The 22,366-nt window shown below is 42.2% G+C and overlaps 1 protein-coding gene across 3 annotated transcripts in view; it reads left to right on the top strand.

Annotated features, from left to right (window-relative positions):
- LOC141015293 (C-terminal-binding protein 2) overlaps nucleotides 1-21,524 on the top strand; it is a 109,195-nt gene extending 87,671 nt beyond the window's left edge. For all 3 annotated transcript variants that reach the window (XM_073489276.1, XM_073489277.1, XM_073489275.1), the window contains 7 exons: nucleotides 3,724-3,868; nucleotides 6,983-7,189; nucleotides 11,595-11,809; nucleotides 13,187-13,317; nucleotides 16,268-16,395; nucleotides 16,912-17,029; nucleotides 19,712-21,524. In XM_073489276.1, the coding sequence (XP_073345377.1) occupies nucleotides 3,724-3,868; nucleotides 6,983-7,189; nucleotides 11,595-11,809; nucleotides 13,187-13,317; nucleotides 16,268-16,395; nucleotides 16,912-17,029; nucleotides 19,712-19,892 (1,125 nt within the window). In that variant the 3' untranslated portion in view covers nucleotides 19,893-21,524. The remainder of the gene's footprint in view (nucleotides 1-3,723; nucleotides 3,869-6,982; nucleotides 7,190-11,594; nucleotides 11,810-13,186; nucleotides 13,318-16,267; nucleotides 16,396-16,911; nucleotides 17,030-19,711) is intronic.
- Nucleotides 21,525-22,366: the final 842 nt, after the last annotated feature.

Below are 22,366 nucleotides of genomic sequence, written 5' to 3'. Positions count from 1 at the left end.
AGATGGAGCCTGTCACTCACTCACGCCTGCCTCTTTCTTTTCCTATCACAGCGCTGATATGTGAAGCACGTTATATTGGCTCCATACGCGCTTGCCAGTTAAAATATAGTGGCTTCATTATGATTTAATGTCGCTTTGTAGCACAGAGTGCAATGCCTAGATCAGTGCCATTGTTGTAATAGAGAGTCTTGTATGGCGGGGATGCAGTGTAATTACATTGGCTTGTAGAGGCTCTTTATTGCTTTTTATACAGCACCGGGGCTGCAAAACAATATATGGCCACGGAGATGGGTATCACCGAAGTGCTATCTCTCCATCTGCAGACGCAGTGAGAGGCGCTACATCTCTCCTCTGTTTTTATGAAAATGGGACATATTAAAAATGAAGCATTTGCATAGAGATCAATTCAATCAAAGACCTTGGGCGGCGAGGAGAAGGGGGTGGCGGGTGGCTTTTCGTTTGTTTTAAGGCTGCCTTATCAGGAAAAACATGATTGTAATGTTCACCTCGCCAGCATATTCAGCAGTTCCCAGTAATAACTTGCAGTCTAGATACCCAGAGGGGCGGTGTAGATTGAAAATGTCCAATCTCTTCTTTTCTGCGGCATGGATGCGGAGATACAGCCCTGATAACTCAGTTTCAGTATGATGTTGTCAGGCTAGACACCAGCTGCTACACTCTCCTCCATCCACACCAGAAAATACAGAAACTCATGGGAAAGGCCTGTCAAGGGTGGAGTATGAAAGTGGCCCGAGGTTATGTCAGGTCTCCTACTGAGTAATCCTTTATTTCTCGGGTGATGGGGGCATGATGAAACACACGGGTAAAGACTGATCAAGATCGAGTTACAGTACCACTTCAGTGAGACCGAATCCTGCACGCAGCACCTGCGCTCCAACATCATCATCCAAGGTCGATGATCCCCCGTCTTTCTCATAGTCACATGTGGCTTTTAAAAGTTGGATGATAGCCCATATGGCAAGGAGTCAACACTGGCCCTATCACATTGTACACTGCCTGACTGTGCATCCAATTGTGGCATTAAGATTAGGGCTGCAAGTGATGTTTACATAAGCAAGCAATCTGTTGATATTTTGTTTTGACGATAAAATGTCAAAGAATCCTATAAATTGCTTGTTTTGTCCAAACAACAACAGAAAAGCTAAAATGCAGCAGCAAATCCTCACGTTTCCTCAGAATCGTTGAGTGATTTTCTGTTCATGAGCTTACTGCTAATTCAGCTTATTGTGTCAAGGAATTGTTCAGCATTTGGAAAATATGTTTATTCTTTCTCACGGATCTAATGTCAGGAGAGAGATTTGCAACCACTTTCATGTCTGTACGGTAAATTAAGGTTGAGCGCGCAGCTGAAAGAAGAATCTGGTACAGATGATGTACTTTTTAAGAGTAGGGGAGACCAGGGGCAATGGTAACAATTTTTAGTTTTGATGTCATTACTCAAAAACCTCTGTTAAAACCACAATATATGTTTTTTCACTTCAGTGTTTGTGCACATTAATTAAACAAGATGTAACGTGTTTAATTAGTGGTTGAAGTTTTGTTACTTTTGGAAAGGCAAGCCGTTTTTTTCCAAATCTGTATTCTCAGCTCGCAAACCGTCTGCTAGCACCAGCCTCATGTTTACTGTACAGACATGAGAGTGGTTTCTTTCTTGTCTTGTCTTATCTTGTCAAGAAAGTGAACACGTGTATTTCACAAAATGGCAAACAATTCTTTCAAGTCCATATTTTCTAGAGGATACAGCTGTTTGTATTATTTAAGCTTTACTCTGCTATGTTAGCCTCATTCACGCAATGAAAATGCTTCTCCTCTTTACTCACATCTCTGCTTCACTGCTGAAGTGGATTTAAAAGCTGCAATCAATAAAGTATCATAGCTTTCTCTTTATAACATACTCCACACTACAGTGTGGTGTTGCTCTGTGGTGTTTAATGCTTTTTTTCTGTGTTGTTTAAAGCTGTTATCATGGCTTTTCAGAAGTGCTAAATGCTAAAAAAGAAATGTTTTGAAGCACATCTTCTCTGCCAGGTGGAGAGAGTCTGTTCTCGGTGTTACAACTACCTCTCATCACTGCTCACTATGACCTCATAGTCATAAAATCCCTCCACCAATAAGCCGCAGAGTCAAACTGTGTGAAAATGTATCACCGAATCGAAAGTCCTTTTCAGCAGTACGCTCTTTCTCTCACACTCACGCACGCCAAAAAAGTGACGTGTCGAAAAAAGCCCGGGCATCATCAGAAACGATAGACGTTAAAAGCAAAAAGGCTTTGGTTACAGTGGGGAGGAGGATATAGATTAGTTCAGAGTTTCCATTTAACTACAATCAGGGTAGATTTCCACTCAAAGAAGACTCATCCAACTCCAAAACAGCACCAGACCTTTAGGCTCAGAGAACAGGAGTGTGTGCCTTTTTAACCTTGAACATGTATCTGGAAGGCCTGTCCGGGACACGGCTCTAATAAAAGCAGTATGGAAATTTAGAGCTAATCTGCTAATCACAGGAGAGCTAATGCAGTTTGGCTGGAGAGCTATTATTTAGGTGCTGACAGGGGCTGTGGCTCGCACTGAGGGGGAATAGTTTAGATCCACATCAGACTGAGTCACAGGCCAGGTCACCTTGTCCATGTCAAGTAGCTGGGGCTGTTTTACATCCTGAGGTGACTGAATACAGACTTTTTATTTTATTTTTTACACCAAGGTGTTTGTGATGCTATTTCTCCTCCGGATTACGTGATTTAGGGATGAATGAGGCAGAGTACTCCAGGTTCATTTCTGCCTAAACAGATCGGATTATACGAGTCCACTGAAAACAGATTTTCATGCTGTTTCTCGTTTCGGGTTGCTGGCGTTATTAGGGAGTATTGAGATCACACATTTGGCTCGGAGAAACACTTTCTGTTCTCGCTTTGCCAACGTGTAACCACAATCCATCTCAAGCTAACTCAAGTCAAGTCGAATTTATTTATACAGCCCATAATTGCAAGTTTGTCTCAGAGGGTTTGCAATCTGCAAAATATATCACATTCTTACTCTCTTAGACCCTCTCATTGATTAAGGAAAACGTAAGTAATAATAATGTAGAAGAATAGAAACACAGTACACGGTTAAAATCTGCAAAGGACCAATGCTAGGGTGCTTTAATGTGGATCTGTTTATTCGATACATGTGTCTTGATAGCTGTGTGACACTCAAGTATTCCTTATTTCCTTGACCTACCACATGCCATCATATTCTATGGTTCATCCTCCGATCAGCAGCTGCCCTGACCTCTGTGTTCGGTCAATTGCCCAGATCCTTTGTCCACAAACAATCCTCAGGGTCTGAGTGCGATTGTGATGACCCTGCAGAAGCGCAGCTCCTCTGGCACAATATAATGACTTGTTCCACTTCAGCACAGGTCTGTTAAAGGAGGTCTGTGTCGATGGTCCTGGTGACCATGTGACGTCTGTAGTTCCCCTCGCTGTGAAATCTTAAATGTTTCCTTAAGTGTCATGGCAGACATATTTTTCACGGCTCCCCAGGAAGGAATGTGATCTTGTGATTGTCATGAGTTCTCATGAACTCAAATGGACTAATAGCCATGTTGCATGAATGAACGGACCGAAAGATCAACAAAAGAAAAGCAGATTAATGAATGGAGGAAAAAAAACGTGTTTCATTCAGTCATCACACTTAATGCTGCTACTGTGTGTGTCTGCAGGTGCTCAATGAGGCAGTGGGTGCCATGATGTACCACACCATCACCCTGACCAGAGAGGACCTGGAAAAGTTCAAAGCTCTACGCATCATCATCCGCATCGGCAGCGGCTACGACAACATCGACATCAAGGCTGCTGGAGAGCTGGGTACGAACTGTCAAAACAATCATATCCAGTAATGCGTAGTTCAGAAGAAAGGTTCCTTTTCTATCACTGAGTAAACTGACGACCCCTGATTAAGTGACACACTTTATGGATATTTAATATTACATGTATTGATTTTGATTTATTCAGCCGATATGCACATTTTTTGGCAATGATCCTTCAAATGTGGTTATCAAACACTTGAGACAAAGATTTGTAATGGTGTCAGGATATTTTACACTAAAACAATAAACTTTATTGTCTAAAATGACGTCATTGCACTAAAACGGCAAACTTTACTGGGAATTTAGTAATTAGAAATTATCCCCAGCATCTTTTCCTGCTTTAAATCTCTCTTTGAACTGATTATTTCCCTGTTTCTGTTAGAGACGAGTTTTCCTGGTAATTTTCAGGAACTGTTTATACATTTTTCTGTCTGTATTAATTATTTGTGAACATTTTTAATAATCATACATACTTAAGAGGTTTCTTTTTGGACAAATTCAATGTTTTCTTCTCCCCAGCGCTCTATTAGCTCTTTGGTTGTTTCATCTGCGCTCTTTTCTGGTGCAGGACGAGGCTGTTTAGCAGGGGTTGAAGGCTCTGTTGGTAAAGTTTGTGTTCAGGTCTTCACTGTGTCCCATCCTGAGAGATTTCTTTTTTAAAGGGCAACTCCCCCAATTTTACACACAGGTGTGTTTACAGGTCTTGGGGAGTATTACTGCAAACAAGTGAAAAAGGTAGTATAAAGCCTTTTGTGGCTCCAGAGGAAGCTGCATGTAATCTATCAATACTCAGTGGCTGAGTTGCACTGTGGGTAATGTAGTTGCTAGGTTTTGAAAAGCACTGCACTCGGTGTATGGTATTGCGTTTATCGTTGTATTTGCATTTTTCTCATCTGTTCTGCTGCGTGTGTGTATCTGTTGTTTGGTTTGAACATTTCAGACATTTTTGTTTTATCATGTCTGAGGAAGATCTTAGACTTGAGTTGCTTTGAAGTTTAACTTATCCTGTGCTGTATTGATTTTATCACGGGGAGTAGTGTGGCTCCGTGTCTATTTATTACTTGTTTGATCGTTTGTTTGTTCATTAAAAACATATGATGCCTCTTGTGCACATCATCAGATTTAGGTGAGTGTTGAGGGTTTGATTCATGACGCCACTGCATAGTTGCATGTGGAAAAATGCGGTGATCATCCAAAAGGAAGCACTGTTTTTAGAGGTCACAAACACGATCACACAGCTGATAGTGAATTTGCCTAAAGGGGACAGTTTCCTTGTTTTTTACTATATGGATTTTCAGAACCATATCAAAGACTGAATTAAAAGAGTCAGATGAATGCTGGACATCCCGCTGTGAGCCAGAATGTTCAAAGACACAGAAAGGGAAAGAGAGAGGAGAGTTCAGTCTTCTCTCTGAACCACCACCCAGGCTTATATCAGCAGGCTGGTGGCTCAAACAGCCCTTACAGTTGACAAAGCTGCCATTTCCCTGCCAATGTGAGATACTGTGTCTAACTGCCACCCACTCACCGAGGGCGCTCTGCCTCTCTGCAACGCAGGAGTCAAAAGCTATCGTGCCTGGAGAAGGCGGCGCTGATATGACGGCTGCTCTCGGGGAGAAGAAAAGGGGCCATTGATTGAGCGGGCTCTGGCTATTTTTTGCTGTCCAGAGACGACTGTGCTGTTACTCCGAGATACAGAGTGGGATGAGGACATTAGAGGAGAACGGGGGCAGGCAGGAGTGCTTAAGTGTTGATAATGGAAATCTTTGTGTTGTCGGAGGATAGGCAAGGTAATACCACAAGGTCAGAGGTTTAAATTCCCTGAAGGCAACGAAATTATTCAGCTGGAGGACATATTGAGAGAAGGTGTCTAAAACTTGCTTTGTGGTGCGCATTACTTGAGATAGAAAAGGGCTCTGCAGCCATTCAGATTACCTTCTTGACTTTTAGTGGGATCATATTATGGAGGATGTGATCTGTGTTAGTGATTCAAGGCAAACTGTAATTAAAAATAACCAAAATGAGTTATTAAAGTTAATCGTTTTATATGTGTTGCAGCCTTGTTTCTTTAGAGGTCATTGAATTGAACATCAGTTTTATCATTTTACAGTACTAGTTCATCTGGTGAAACATACTGGTTGTAGAGCTGGACAATAAAACCAAATTTATAATATTACCATCTTTTAAATCTCTAGACAGATATCTGCATATCAATGCCAAATCTGTAGGAAAGAGTCAGGATTTCAGTGTCATTCTGGTTTCTGAAGTAGATAGACATGGTTTTTTTAAAGCTATTTTTAAATTCATCTCTCAACTTCAACTGTATTGAGTTGCACACAGTAGAGAAAGTCTAAGCCCGAATATCTGTTATCAATTATCTGGATATCTGTTGGCTACAACTGAAGCCCTAAAAACACACATAACCATTGGTTTGGAGATTGTCACCATTTTAACTGGCCTGAATTTACTTATATCTTAATTCTCTGGATGATTTGAATTCAACGAAGTAACCATGAGCTCAGTCAGTCTGTCAGCCATTATATTAAAAGTGGAAACAGACAATTTTTCAGGGACCAGAATACTTCTCAACGCCTACTCCCCTTGACTTTCCAGGTGGTAATACTGTGCCACCGCTTTCACAAACATAACTATCTGTTTGTGTCTCTTGTTCCTGACTTTCTGGCTGCAAGCATTAGCTAGTGGTAGCATTAGCAACGTGGCTACCGCTAGCAGCCTGGCTACTTTTCTCTGAGAAAACTCCAGCCTGATGCCAGACTGAATAGTATAGTGAAAATAAGGTTTTTGGGGACCAGTCTGTTCGTGGATGATGTCATTTCTCTACAATCATTACACTGTGCAATCAGTATTTATTTCAGAATGTGCACTTAAAGCAAAAAGGTCCCCCTTAGCTGGTCATGCTGTGATTAAACAGGACTAAACACGACAACTCATGATGGAATACTGCTGTAATTATAATTATGATATTGATTTCAGGCTTATTTTTTAGCCCTGAGCTAGATTAATTAACTGTTCCACCTTGTGTGTGTGTGTGTGTGTGTGTGTGTGTGTGTGTGTGTGTGTGTGTGTGTGTGTGTGTGTGTTCTTTCTTCAGGCATCGCTGTGTGTAACATTCCCTCGGCAGCTGTGGAGGAGACGGCGGACTCCACCCTGTGCCACATCCTCAACCTTTACCGGCGAAACACCTGGCTCTACCAGGCTCTCCGGGAGGGCACGCGGGTCCAGAGTGTAGAGCAGATCCGCGAGGTGGCGTCCGGCGCCGCCCGCATCCGCGGCGAGACCCTGGGCCTCATCGGCTTCGGTTAGAATCACTTATTTTCTTATGCGCTCCGCTTTGTTTTTAATTTCTTCCTCCGACTTTCCATCTCTTACCTTCCCTCTCATTTCTGCTGAGTTTTTTTTTCCACTCCCTTTCTGTGCCCTCCCTTCTGTGTTTTCATATCCTCTTGCCGCTCAGTGTGCCTTCTGTTTTCCTGCCCTGATAAGGTTATTTTTCTCCCTCCGCCCGTCCCACAGATTATCTCAAGGTTGTCTGTTTCGCCTCCCTCCGGGCTGCCTTCCTTTTCTCTGCCACACTGTTCTCTCATCCCAGCGCTCTAATGCTCACCATTATATCTCCATTATTCTCTCTTCTTCTGTTTTTCGACTATTCCTCTCTGTCCCCGTCGTCCCTCGACACCTTGTCCTGCCATAATCAGGCCCCTCACGGTGGACTGGATTGTGCCTGTGTGTGTTTGTCGGTGTGTTTCTCCTCCCTGCACCTGTTTAATGTGCGATTGTGCGTCATTCTGCCCTGTCTCTGCATCAGTGAGCTGACAGAGGCTCTGTCTTCTCACAAGCCTTTCCAGAGTGCCACCTTATCTCTGCGTCCACACACACAACCACACGCACACAAACACACAACCTCCGCCCCCCTACAGGTCCCAGACAGCCTCCTAGACTCAACGTGCCCAAACAGCAGGTCCTGGCAGGGAAAATGCCACCCCCCCCTCCCAATCCTCCCACCTTCAGCATCCTCTCTCGGTCTTTCTGGCTCAAGCCATCTCCAAAAACAATGTCCATTGTCAGCGGGAGGTTGGGGAGAGCGAAGGCCCTCCTGGTGTTTGTTTGCAGGACTCTGCACATGCAGATACAGCCAGCTGCACAACTCTGCAGGCTGCAAGCACACAGGATGGAGAAAACCTCTGGCTCTGTGGTGGCAATAGACTCAGGAGCACTTTAAGTACCAGCCGTGCCAACCTTTTAGGCCTTTACACTCCTAAAATCAGCACTGGGCTTCTTAAGAACTCATTTGTAATTGTATTGATTTGGCTTCACTCCCTGAATTAGTTTTACACCCACCAGATATGGCTAAGATTATCTGCTGGCTCCTGAAATAAGGATAAATTGAATTCGTTTTCCGGCACATTTCTGTGTAAATGATCACAGCATGATACTTTTATCTGGAGAAAGGCCACCTTTTATGCTCTCTTAATTTTTCAGCTCAAAGGAGGACACTCAAATGTAACCTGATACTTACTTAGACTTACTTTATTGTCTATATTTGACATATTTGACATGTTCATTAATATAATCCTTAACTCTAACCCATGGCCGATACCAATAAGATAACAGATAATTTCACACTTTTATATCTTAAAAAGAAGGTAATAACCTGGAGTTTATGCACACTAACTTTACAGGTGCATACTGGGCCGATACTAATGTTTTCACCAATTCAGTCTGTTCAGGAGAAAGCCACAGCAGCAGCACAAGATCTCAACCAATGATTTTTTTTTGACTGCCAGCTGCACACAATAACAACGATATTTTTAACAAAAGCAGCATTCGTCTCTTCATGTTGGCCTTGACCAAACACCGCCAACGGCTTGGTTGAGTTGATTTCACAAATCTTTGTGTTGTGGCCTCCCATTTTAAGAGTCGTCCTTGTCCTTCGACTGTGGATAAATGAGCAACACAAAGCAAAAGTCTGCCATCGAGAGTAAATAGTAGAAATGTTCAGGTCAGACTGAGTATATTCTCTCTTTTTCAGTGGCATTGATTGGTGTGGGAGGGACAGGAGGAAGTTTTAGAAATACTTTGACTTTTAAATAAATTGGCAACTTTTTTGATAGTTGTTCAATCGGTTTGAATAATGAAAAAAGTTAAAATTCTCAGATTTCTGCCTCTTAAATGTGGATATTTTCTGGTTTCTTTACTCCTCGGTGACAGTTAACTGAATATCTTTGAATTGTGGACAAAACAAGAAACACTGAGCGACATTTTTAACCATTTTCTTACAATTTTTTTAGGACTAACTAATTTATCAATCGCAAAAATAGTCAACAATGACAATAAAAGTTAGTTGCAGCCCTAGATAGGAGACTAACTGTTCCTGATTCTTGGGGGGGTCTTCATATTAAAGGAAAATTCCACACAAAAACACAAATAGTTTCACATGCAGCTACAGTAGGGCAGAATCAGACTTTATTGTAAATCCCTTCAAATCAAAGAGGCACCATTTTGCACCAATTTTCCAACAGTCACACAGGCACAAAATCCTTATTGAAGAAGCCGAGGTTGCCAATTTCGACACCCCCGCAGCATCCTCGGTAAATCTGCTCGACCGGACTGGAAAAAACTAATCCCCCGGCTGAATGCAACAGGTTCATGCTTGTGCTCTGAACGTTGTCGAAAGGAATTCTGGTCCGCAGGTCAAGTTGAGGAAAAGCTGATACACAAAAAAAAGCAGCATGAAGAGGAAATGGTCTGAGTGATTGCTTAAGCCTTACAGGCTGTTGTTAGCAAGTCTTTATGCTGCCGTCTTATTGGCTGAGAGTGCAAGAGATTAAAAAAAAATAGAGAGGGAAAGATTCTCCATGATGATGCGGCCTAAGAGCGGGACATTATGCTCCATCACAAAGAGAGGATCTTGAGAGTGTAAAGGACCTTATCGATCGTTTTCCACGAGCAACAACATCCAACTCTCCATCACTCAGCTGAGCAGGAGCAGGCGTCCACTCTCAGCCTACACAACAAATGGCTGTGAGAGACAGAGGGGAGAGGCTGATGTACTACAGATTCACTCTGATTCACCGTCTCACAGCCTCGACCAGAAACCAGAGAAATTATGCCTCCCATCGCTCATTAATCAATTTATCTGGAACATCGACACATCTCTTCTTTATCTCCTCTGGATTACTTCCTTAATATGACATAATTTTTAAAACAGGATGTCGGAACAGAGCGATCGTTCAAGTGCAAACCAATGGAATATTAGAGAAAGGCTGCTTGATTTGATAGAAATCACTTAAAAACGTGATAGCTTTATTAGTTGGGTTTTATGTTCACACCCTCCAGACAAGATCACCAATGAAGACTCACTTAAACTGCCTCAATTATAGTTATTATTTATACCTCGCTCTGTCACCATCATTGTGTATTCAACAGGAAGGATGTTAACTGCATTTAGTGGTGCTCATTACAGTGCTGACTGCACTATACTTCCTGTCATTATAGTAAAAAGTCACTCTAATAGATCAGTGATCAGAATCAGAACTACTTTATTGATCCCAGGGGGGGAAATTACGTACGTTACAGTTTCTCCATCTAGAATAGAAAATATCACTCTGTAGATATAAATAAGATTTAATAGAGAAATATAATATGGCAAGATTGAGGAAGTCTATAATAAAATATATAAAGTACTAAAAAATAAATCACTGAAATATGAAAACAACTAAACAAACATGTACATAAAACTATAACATGTGAGAGCTTTGTATTTACATTTATATATCTCTATACACATCTTGAAGTAGAATTATGAATTATTACTACTTTTGATTTTGAATTTATTGGCCAATTTTTGGTGTTTGAGTTGTCCTAAAGGCTATTTTTTTGTTTTTCGTCCTCACACTACAGATTGAACACTGTATCTGAAATGTCTGTTATATTCTGTCTATAGTCACTTGTTATTTAATTGTTTATATGTAAACATCACTCACTATTGAGTCTCGGCAGGAAATCATTTGTCTTTGTCTTTAATACTCTTCAGACAGCTCTTGAAGAGTACAACCTCATATGTGGGGGGAAAATGTAGTGTCAAGATTTTGTGGCTCCAGATGAAGCCGCATGTAATCTCAAAATTACCTCCCGTGATGTCACTTATTGGCTTAGTCGCATTGCAGGTAATGAAGGTGCCAGGTTTTGAAAAAGGAAGAAGAATTTGTGGAATAAAAAAAGGTAATATTTCAGGCTCTGCTGTATCGATTTGTTTTTAAACTGTCCTCAATGAGGCCAACAGTTTTAAGGAGTGAAGAGCTGCTTTTCAAAGGCTGGCGCCTACATTACCCACAATGCAACGTAGCCCCTGAGTGACGCCACTGACGACAATTTATCAGATTACGTGCAGCTTCCTCTGGAGCCACAAAAGGCTTTTTACTACTTGTTTTACATAGTACTCTTCAAGACCCGTAAGCTAACTTTAATGTGTAAAATTGGTGGCGCTACCCTACAAATCTGACATATTTAAATCTCTCTGGTCATAATTAATCCCCTCTAAGCACATTTTGAATTGAATTAACGATGAAGCGATTCTGGAAAAAGATTGCTGATAGTTGATTAACGAGATGATCACCTGTCAGTGGTTTTAATGTTGTGGCTGACGGTGTAAATGCCTCTCCTCATTCAATAAACACAATTCTCTTCGCTGTCTGTGTCCCCAGGTCGTTCGGGCCAGGCGGTGGCGGTACGGGCCAAGGTTTTTGGCTTCAATGTCATCTTCTACGACCCCTACCTGCAGGACGGCCTGGAGCGCTCGCTGGGCGTGCAGCGCGTCTACACCCTGCAGGACTTGCTCTACCAGAGCGACTGCGTCTCCCTGCACTGCAACCTGAACGAACACAACCACCACCTCATCAACGACTTCACCATCAAACAGGTAGGCGTGCACGCGTGCACGCACACACACACACACACACACACACACACATGCAGATGTGTCATCAAGACCGAGCCGAACATCCCGTTGAGCAGCTGTGACCTGACCTGGGTTTAATGCAGTGATATCTAGCAGGTAGACAAGCAGAGCTGCCGGTGTATTATTACTCTGTCAGCCTGGAGGCTGTCCTAAAGAGCATTACGGTCGGTAGAAAGAGAGAGAGAGAAAAACAGAAGAGAGGAAACGGCAGCAGCCTTCTGCCTGCACATTCCCTGCTCTTTATCTTAAGCTCCACCAAAGCTGGACACAAATTCATTCCTTTGCTCTGTCAAATGCAATTAGCGGCAGCCCACGGCTACAGCAAATATATCGACTAGGCTGCGCAGCGGGGGGCTGAGAGCACTGAGAGGGGAAAGTGCTGTTCTCTGAGTCAATAACTGCACTCCGAGGCGCCTCCTGGGGTGACACCTGCAGGGGAGCCGGTGAACTGCACAGGCCGAAGAAGCATCTCCTTTTCCGTCGATATCGCCCCACGCTGCCACTCGCTGTTCTCCGTCTTTGTCTTGCCTCTCGTGCGCCCTTCTTATAGTTACAGTGCGCAAGGAGAAGTGGGTGTAGGGTAATAGCCTAACCTAGTTAACTCTGTGTCTTTTCCAAAGCTTAAGATTCTCAGCTGCCTCTTAAGTGCTGCAGTGAAAAAGCACTTTCCTCTCTTTCCTCACCAAAAATCTTGGCAGTCGCTCTCAGCTCTTAAAGTGGAAACGTGTGTGTGTTTGTGTGTTTCTGTGTGTGTCAAAACCACCAAGGCCTAATAAAAGACTGCCTGCCAGCGTAAAGGCTTTTCATGCCCCTGGATTTCAGCTTTTGTCAAGATTAAGGGATTACTTTCTTCTGAGCATATTCATTTGATTTTTTTTTTCTTCCTCCCTCTTACACTTTTTGTTGTGCCTTTTTCTCCCCCCCCCCCCCAAGCACGGGGTGGTGGCGCTGCCTCATCTTTCAGCTCATCCTTCATCCTTCACTTCATCTCTTGGTTTTAGGATAAAGACTGTTCTCTATCCCACATCTGACAGTATTTTTTCCCAGGTGCTGTCTGTTTTCTAAATCTTTCAGGTGTCAGACAGAACAAAAGGTGTCACCCGATTTTTTTTTTTTTTCTTCTCAATTTCTGTCTCGTGTAATATCTTTTAAGACGCTCAGATGCAGACATCCAATCCAGATTGATGTTCCACTTAAGATCAAACAGATTAATTTGACTGCCAGGCTGACAGACACACAAAAACACACTCACATCTGCGCATTTGTCTGTAAACAACTGGCTGTATCTCTGTTCTTCTGTGTTGATTTGTTTGGATTTATGTGTCTCGTGCATCACAGATGCGTCAGGGTGCGTTTCTGGTCAACACCGCGCGGGGAGGCCTGGTGGATGAGAAGGCCCTGGCCCAGGCGCTGAAGGAGGGAAGGATACGTGGAGCCGCCTTGGACGTTCACGAGACGGAGCCCTTCACGTAAGAGCACACGCATTTAAAAAAACACCCTCTCATAGACTGACAGATGCACAGACAAGGAAATAGATGGGTGTGCATGAAGGGAAAGAAAGCAACAAATTACACACAGACTGAGAGACAGAGGACCTTAAACAGCTGAAGGGGGAGACAGGCGGAAACGATGGCAGACATGACGAGTTAAAGACACCTTATACTCTTCTAAAAGGCTCCATCAGGGCCCTGCAGGTAATGGAATTCAGGAGATGGAGCGATCACTTTATTCCCATCAGAGGAAACTAAATACAGTTAAAGGTGCAGGTGGATGGTTGAGTGTAGAGAGGTGTAACAAAGAGTGTATCCTCTCCATCGTAGGCTTCTGACTTCTGACTACCAAGACGCTTCATATTATTAAACGGTGCTCGTTTTCAGGTTCATATTATTATTTTGGGACTCTATTAGAATAGGTTTAAATGCTTTAATATCTGGCACACTATAAATCATTCACCATACTTATTATTCCAACATCTTCCGTATGATTTTTTGGCAGACTACTCGTCCTACAGCAGTGCCCACACATACACAAAAAATACATCAAAACGTGCGGAATGATTGGGGCAAGTATGCCTTGTCTTTTGGTTGCAATTCGCCAAACCTTTTTGCAATAATCTCAAAAAATGCAAATAATTTTCCCATAAGAAATGATAGGAAACCATCATGAAAGGAGTTAAAACCCACCCCTCTTTGGGGCCTTGTAGCCTCGCCATACCTTAACATAGAAAAGTGATTTAAAGTTTAAATAGGGCACCAGAGTTGGGACTTTAGTGGCCCGAATGGTCATTCTGATGGCTTGAACGATTTACATGCAATCGCAGATTTTATAATGGATGTGTATTGCACAATGTTCAGCGCTCCACAGTGACATCGTCGCCAGAGTGGAGAGGAGCGGAAAGATCTTCCAAAAAATGTCTTTAATCTTGATTTAAGATCCCACAGTTTCACTCCACACACATCGTTTATATATAAATCTTGTAGGAAATGTTGTGCTGGTCACAGACATGTAACTACGGAAGCAAACAGACTTGGCTGTATAAGCTTTCAAGTGACAAGAGCACCACCGACTCCCTCATGAGCTCCCGTTTTATTTTTATTTCTGGAAAGCAGTTTTCTAACTCGCTGTCATTCCCTCATTATCAGCAATTCCTTAATGTGTATTGAAAATAAATCTCATTCAAAGCCATAAGAAGCGATCCTTCTGTCCCATCGCTGCATTACAGCTTTGAGCTACAATCTCCGTTTCTATTTTACTCCTTTTCTTGCCCGAGGGCAAACAACTTGACACGCTTCCCAGTTTTCCACCTTTCTCAGAACCATGTTCCCCATCTCAGGGGGTAACTGGTGTTGATGTGTTGTTCACGCATCAGGGGCAGTAAGGGAGGTTTGGAGGCTGCTTGTTTCTGGCCGGCTGGCTCAGCTGCTCGAGAAGACTGAAACTCGGCCCGATGGAGCTGGAGCTCATGCTCCACTGACCCAATGTGTCAACAGGGGAGTGTTTCATAACTATGGCCCTCCATCCCATGCGACACGACACTGATTCAGGGCGCTGCTGAGGCGTTACATACCATACACACACACATACAGGAACACACAACCAGGCGAAGTTTTACAAGGGTAGAGGTTGTTGGAGCTGATCTGTTTTCCGCACCACATGAGAGGGCAGAGATGAGAGGAAGGAAGTTCTGGCAAAGGAGGAAGCAGATTGTGGCACGTGTGAATTACAGGATCTGGCATTTTTTCCCATCGGCCATCTTTTTCTGGACACTTGTCATGCAAATTGTGCACAAACTTTTTATGTTTCAGAAAGAAGTTAAATGGGAATTAGTTCGAATAACAAACTCGTTGATGCACATGAATGGGCTTTCTGATTGCCCTGATAATGAATAACATCTGTCATATTTGATGCTCTCACACGAAGCTAAACACAAAGCATTGCCCGTGGCAATATATTAATGCGCCAGCTTGTACTCTCAAAGAAGTGATGGTGCTCCATGGACAGAAAATCCGGTGTCACAGTCCCGCTATCGGCTGTGAAATTTAACAACTGTTTGTCCATCCATGCTAAAAATAAAGTAATTCATCTGCCAAAAAACACTCTCTTCCATTTGCCATTGCTCACATAATGTTTTTATGACATTTCTGCCATCATGTGAGCGTAAAAGGCTTACAGATGTCTGCACCCTGGAATATTATAAAATGTATAAAACTACGACAGTAATATAATATGGTTGTTCCAAATTCTTCAAATGACATGCATTCATTCTCCACATTAAACATTTCCAGAAGTTATGAATCTGCACTTGTTTTTCATAGCAAGTATTTAAAGGATAAGTTCACCCAAGAATGAAAAGTCAAAGTCCGTTGTTTCAAAATGTTATAATACAACCAAAAAACATACAATGGCTCCATACAGCTGGTTCAGTATAATCCAAGTCTCCAGAAAGCCCTGAGAAGCCCAAATTGATTTGAACAGATGTTATTTAGACCCTTTTGTAAACTGAAATCTTCACGGAAGCTGCTACGCTAAAAACGTTAGCGCTCCCCCCGTCTACAGTTGGTGCATGAGCTTGACCGTGCATCAAGGGTGTAAATTGTGGCTTCAGGAAATGCTGGATGAGCTGTATGCAGTCATATTATGTTTGTTTTTTTCAGTTGATTTTTGACATTTTAAAACGACCTGCTCATACACACACGTGTTGAACTCCGATTTAAGGCGGACACAATTAAACTCTCCTCCTTCAGGAGATGAATCTGAAAACTGCCTTCTATCGTCAAAACCATCAATCATCCTGCACAGTGAATGTCAGACACAAATGAAGTACCAATAGCCAAAACACATTAAATGGAGCGGGACTTTAAAAACTCTTACTCATTTGTCTTTTTCTTTCTGTTTCTTTACCCTGTGTGTGTGTTGCAGTTTTGCTCAGGGCCCACTGAAAGACGCTCCCAACCTGATCTGCACGCCACACACAGCCTGGTACAGCGAGCAGGCCTCTCTGGAGATGAGGGAGGCAGCTGCCACCGAGATCCGAAGAGCCATCACCGGTACGCGCATGAACAAATTTAAAATCATTCTAACATCTAACGAACACGACATTAAATCTTTTCCCTACCTTCCACTGCTTCACAGTCAGGCTCACTAACCCCCCCCCCCCCACCCCCACACCTCTCAGCATCACCCTACTATGTGACCTGTTGCACGTCTTTCTTTCCCAGATGTCACATCTCCACTTCAGTAGCTCCTGGGCAGCTTTTATTAAATCTGGACCTCTTAATAGATGTCATCATTAGCTCCCTGATGCAGAACAGAGCCGAGCAGAGCAGAGCCCAGAGGCTGGCCCACCACAAAACATCCACATTGTTAAATGATCTTAATTTGCATTTGTGTATCCGAGCCCGATACGTTTGTCAGTCTGAACTCATTAACACTTTGGCGTCATCTGGTCACTCATTCCCTGTAACAAGTTGTGGCCTTTTTAGAGTGTGTGATTCATGTGTGCTTGACTGGTTTTAACTCGTGCCTGTGCGTGTGTGTGTGTGTGTGTGTGGCCGATATGACAGGCCGTATCCCGGACAGCCTAAGAAACTGCGTCAACAAGGAGTTCTTCGTCACCACGGCACCATGGGCCGTTATGGATCAACCGGGTGTTCACCCTGAGCTCAACGGCGCTGCCTACAGGTATGGCTCGTTAACATCCATCTTTCCATCTCAGCTATTGTTAAAATCTGCCCTGCATTTTCAAAAATTATCAAATGTTTTTAAATATTTTCTATACCACTGTCGGTGCTTTGGCAATGCTTTATATTAAAGTCCTTGTAATAAGTGTTAGTCAATAGGTTATAGGCTCTTTAAAGTCTGTATAAGATGCTTATTAACATTATGTGTTAATAATAGTATTGTGAACATATTTATTGTTAGATTATTAGACAAAAGAAACTTGCTAACAGCTCATAGAACATTAATAAAGGCCTTATAACTTTCTTAAAAAGTTTGATGGTACAGTGTCTTGTAATGGGGTGAATGGTGTATTAATCTTAATAAAGGAACAAAAAAAGCTTAGTGAAAGTTGACATGACACAATAAGTAAGTTAGTGAAATTCAATTGTCTGTAAAGTGCTTATAAATGTCTTACAATCTAACAATGAAGATGTAAATGATATGCTATTATCAACCTGTTTATTGGCTTATTAACACATAAAAATGCTAATAAGTATCTAGCTTTTAAATGCCTTATTACCTTATTACAAGGACCTTAATGTAGAGGGTAACCTGTGCTCTGGTTTCTGCATATTTCATTAATTCCAGTGGGTGTTGTGTAGGAGTTCTTACTGTTAATAATGTCCCTGTTACTTGTCTTTCTTGCTGTGTTAATGAGGAAATTCTAAAATGCCATGTTTATTCACTTTTCCCCCTACATTTATTGTTTTTAATGAACTCACCACCCTGATATAGACCCTAGTCCCCCTCACTAACTGTCCTCTGTAGTAGTAGAAAGGTAACTCTCTTGCCCACATGTCCCCCTGTGGGCTCTTCTTGATCTCAGCATGTCCACCTCCATGTGCTTCTTCCACGCAGCCAACTGAACCAAACTCTCCCGGCCGTAACAACCTGTGTCCCCCAAGACAAAATTAATGCCTAGATCAGGAGCAGGTAAATACGACCAATCCGGGCCCACAGCCTCTCCGTCTGGAGGTCCCGGATCAGAACCCTCTCACCTGAGCTCACCTGATGTGTGTCCCCCTCTATACAATCCTCCCCCCCAGTACTCACCTGTCTGACTGAACACAAAGTAGAGATGGATGGTAGCGAATGTGGCTTTTTGAGTGTCCCAGTAGCATGACATGAAGCTATTCAGATGCGGTTTCACGGATGGAGTCATGCTCTGTGGTTTCCTTCTTATGGGTTTTTATGGGGAATTCTGTTGGAGTAAATGTCTCTGAACTGCATCGTCCTTTCTCCCCTCTCTGGTTGAATGCTTTTATTGTACGGAGCCCTCGAGGGGCCACGCTGGGGATTTTATTCTAAACTACTTTTTGCGTTTCCTTGTAATATTTTTAGCTTTGACTCTGATCCATAGGAACAGCTGTCAGTCCGAGGCAGTTTCCAGGGCAACACTCTCATGCAGATACGACAGAAAGAAGGGCTGTACGCTACATAATGCTCTATTATAATACAGCTCCGCCTTTCTCTATGGATCAGAAGGAACTTATTCTGAGGGAACGCAAAATAGTTTTCCCACCGTGACCCTTCAGGGGCACCGTAATATTTTTATATTTTCTCCCAGAATATTGTAATGAAATGGCTCTTTTCCACCAATTGGTCCCAGGAACTAAATCACTACCTTTTTGGAACCATAAAAATTAGGCAAATTACACCCATAAAGGATTAAATCTTTGCATTTGATGAGTTCAGCTTCTTAAATGTGACCATTTGCTGCTTTTTTGTGGACTGAACGTCTTTGAATTATAAATTGCTGGTCTGACAACACAGTTTGAAGTCGTCACTTTGAGCAGCTCAGAGCTTGCTTTGCTTTATAACCTGTTTAGTGACATTTCTGCTTCAACAATTAACAATGAACAATGTGGGTCAAAGCCTTCTATTTTTTACATGGTGAGACTACAAAGTGTAGTACGGTAAAATCGTGCAATTGTGTGATATTTTAACCGATTTTGAAAAAGACAGGATACAGAAAGGGAAAGCACCTGTCAGCGAAGTATCTCAGTAGGATCTGCTGAGTGTATTTTCTGGTTAATACACAGTTAAAGTACAAACCATATGGGAACAGTTATCTTAGTGTCGATTGATTCAGGGATTTTTTTTGTCAAAATTTCTTTAACATTGCAAGATGGGGCATTTTTTTTGCCATTTTCATTAATTTCTCAGAGAATAATGCATGGATCTCAATGAAAAAATCAGTGGCTGGTATCTATGAGTGAGTACAAACGAGCTATTCGAGGTTTCTTAATTAATTTTTTATTGTGTAAAATGCCACTCAAAGGTTTCATCTTCAGATTTCTTGTTTTGTCCTTCCAACATTTCAGCACCCAAAGATATTTTTACTTTCAAGTGTCACATTTGAGAAGCTGGCATCATTATTATTTTTTTTTTTTCGTGCTTAAAAAATAGTAAAAGAAAAATCAACCTCAATCATTCTGTAACCATCAGAAAGATTTACTTTAATAGCAGGTTGAAGTGCAGCGAAAGAGTTCGCTGAAAAAAGTTCCTGTGGCTGAAAAGAGCCAGTTGTATCACTAGATGTCAGAGAATCCTGTGTTTCACGGTGTTGGGAATGTGGGCTGGTAAAGCTGTGAGCACACCACACTCTATAAACACTAACCTCTGACCTCTCCACTTCCCCAGATACCCGCCGGGTGTAGTTGGAGTGGCTCCGGGCGGCATCCCGGGGGCGTTAGAGGGCATGGTGCCAGGTGGGGTGCCCATCGCCCACACCTTGCCCTCTGGTACACACCCCTCCCAGGCCCCGTCGCCCAACCAGCCCTCCAAACATGGCGAGACCAGAGAGCACCTCACCGAGCAATAGCAGCAGAAGGGAAATGTCACCCGGCCCGTCGACACTCAGAACCAACCAATCACAAAGCAACCGACCAACTGGGACCAAGAGACAGTGAAGCAACACAAGCGGGCCGCCTGTTAAATCAGTCGGCAAACTGGGAACAAACGAAGTGTTCCGGGGGAATTTGTACTTTTAACGTTTTAGTTTTTACTCTCTGTCTCTTTGGGCTCAGTACCGACTTTACTCTTTGATGATGTTTTTTTTTTTTGTTTTTCTTCGGGACATGCCTATGATTGTGGACACAGAGTCCAGTGTTTTTAGTGCTCCGGGATCACCCGATGAGACTCTGTCCCGCCTCCCTCTACACCTCAGAGCTCATGGGTACGTAGGCCCACATCTCAACACACCGCTGGGCGAACAAGAGAAAAACTTTGGCATCATGTGCTACTGGACCTTACTCTCCCCTCCACCCCGACTCCCTCCTGATCCCTCCCCCAACTCTCCTCCACCCCGCTCCAACCCTCCTTATGTAACTAATGTGTGTTGTTTAGGCCCCTCATTATGCCTCAGAAGAGAATTATTAATTTTTTTTTCTTTCGATCTTTAGTGTGAATGACTAAAAATGGATTATTGACTTATATATATTTATCATTCGTCAAATAAAAGGAAAAGATTGCTCATCAGTTATAGTAATCTAGAGTGGGTTTTAACCCTTTCCTGGCAGGAACACATACAGTATGACGGCTGACACAGCTGCAGTTACAGGATTTCACCACTTGAGGGCACTTCTACACAGCGTGAGGGGTTTGAAAACTCAAGTTGCTCCAGTACATCTTGACAACACTAAACACTCTATATATTTGATTGTAGCTGAATTTTGAGGTTATATGGATTGAGAAGTATTGAACTTTTTTCTTTTTAGTTGTGAAGAGTTGGTGATGTGTCGGCGTGACTGTGAGCTGTGATGAAGGAAACATTTTTATAATCATAAAAAAAAAAAATAAGGAAGTCGGTGTGACTTCAGCTGATTCTTCAGATATTTCTGACGACGGCCGACGGACAACAGATCGCTTCATCGCACAGATACAATAACCCGCCCCCCTTCGCTTCTTTGAGCACATTTCCCGCTGAAGACAGGAAAGGGTTAAAGCAAACTTCATTTCTTAATGACTCAGGAAAACACTTTTTTGCAGATATTGTTTATTCCCAGAATTTTGTCTTTGAGGATAAAAAAAAAAAAAAGACTAATCCGGTTAGTCTGGATATTTTCTCTCCTCCCTCATCCCCTCTCCATTGTGGTATTTTTATATACAAGGCGCATCCCACGTTTTTGGTGTTAAAGAGTTTTGAAGAGTCCTGTTAGATTTGTATTGCCTAGTTAAATGTTCCTATAACCATAGTCCTATGTGATCCGCCCTCTCTCTCTCTCTCTTCTCTCCTTCTTATATTTTCTTTGTTCTATTGAAGGCCAGGTTCTTTGGGGCATCCTGTTCTCTGTAAGAGCAATAGCAGAAACTCCTACTTAGTGTCCCGACAATAGCAGAAGAGGCAGCCAGCAGTATGTTTTTGTTTTTAGTGTGAGTATTTGTATTTGTTTCTTGTACAAGGTGAACATTTAGCATTCAGTGCAGTTCAAATAAAAAGATACGATTCTGAGAACCAGCTGTCTGTACTGACACTTTTTGTCCTGTATGTTGTTTTGGCAGTAGTGATGACTGTAATCTAACATGATCTGTGTGTCATCCTTAACTTTGATGTTTTTGTCACAGGGGGGCGCCAAAGTATAAACTAGTCCCGAGAGCAGAAAATGAAGTGTGACTGCAATAATTCATAAAAATGAGCCACAATGAAACTAAAAATCCAACACCGAGAAAATGAAGGTTCACAAGGGTAGAAGGTTATTTTACTAACAAGTAAAGTACAAATACTTGTTAGTGTACTTAAAAGGGGCACTATGTAGTTTTTGAAGAAATTCAAATTCAGAATTTTAATATTTAAAATATTATTGAGGTAATAATACAAACTCATAAATATTTATTTTTTCCATAAGTGAATAAACAAGCTGTTCTCAGAGGAAAATAAGCTCCCCAGAACACTGTTTGAAGCTAGAAAGGTGGCAGGGTCCGCCAAAAATTAGGTCAGTTTGTTTATTCCGTCATGAAAACGAAGAGTCAAAATTTTTCTTCACTAAAGCTACATAGTGCACCTTAAAGTTAATTTTTCAGGTATCTGTATTTCACTTGCGTATTTTACTTTTACTTCCTACATTTTAACACAAATAACTGTACTTTCTACTCCTTACAATTTCAAAACAGGCTCCTTACTTTTAGCTTTAATGAATTTGAAGGGGAATTATCAGTTATTTTTATTTTGCGCCATTGCACGCCGCCTTCAACATCACAAGAATAATCTAAACCCATCAGTGCTTATCAAGCAAGGTAAATGTAGCGAGGCATAAGATGGAAAAGACAGACTATGTGTGTACTTTTGCTGCCCCTGGT

The sequence above is a fragment of the Pagrus major genome, chromosome 20 (genome assembly GCF_040436345.1).
Source record: "Pagrus major chromosome 20, Pma_NU_1.0".
Lineage (NCBI taxonomy): Eukaryota > Metazoa > Chordata > Actinopteri > Spariformes > Sparidae > Pagrus > Pagrus major.
The sequence above is the reverse complement of the archived record's forward strand: the minus strand, read 5'-3'. Positions and strand labels throughout refer to the sequence as shown.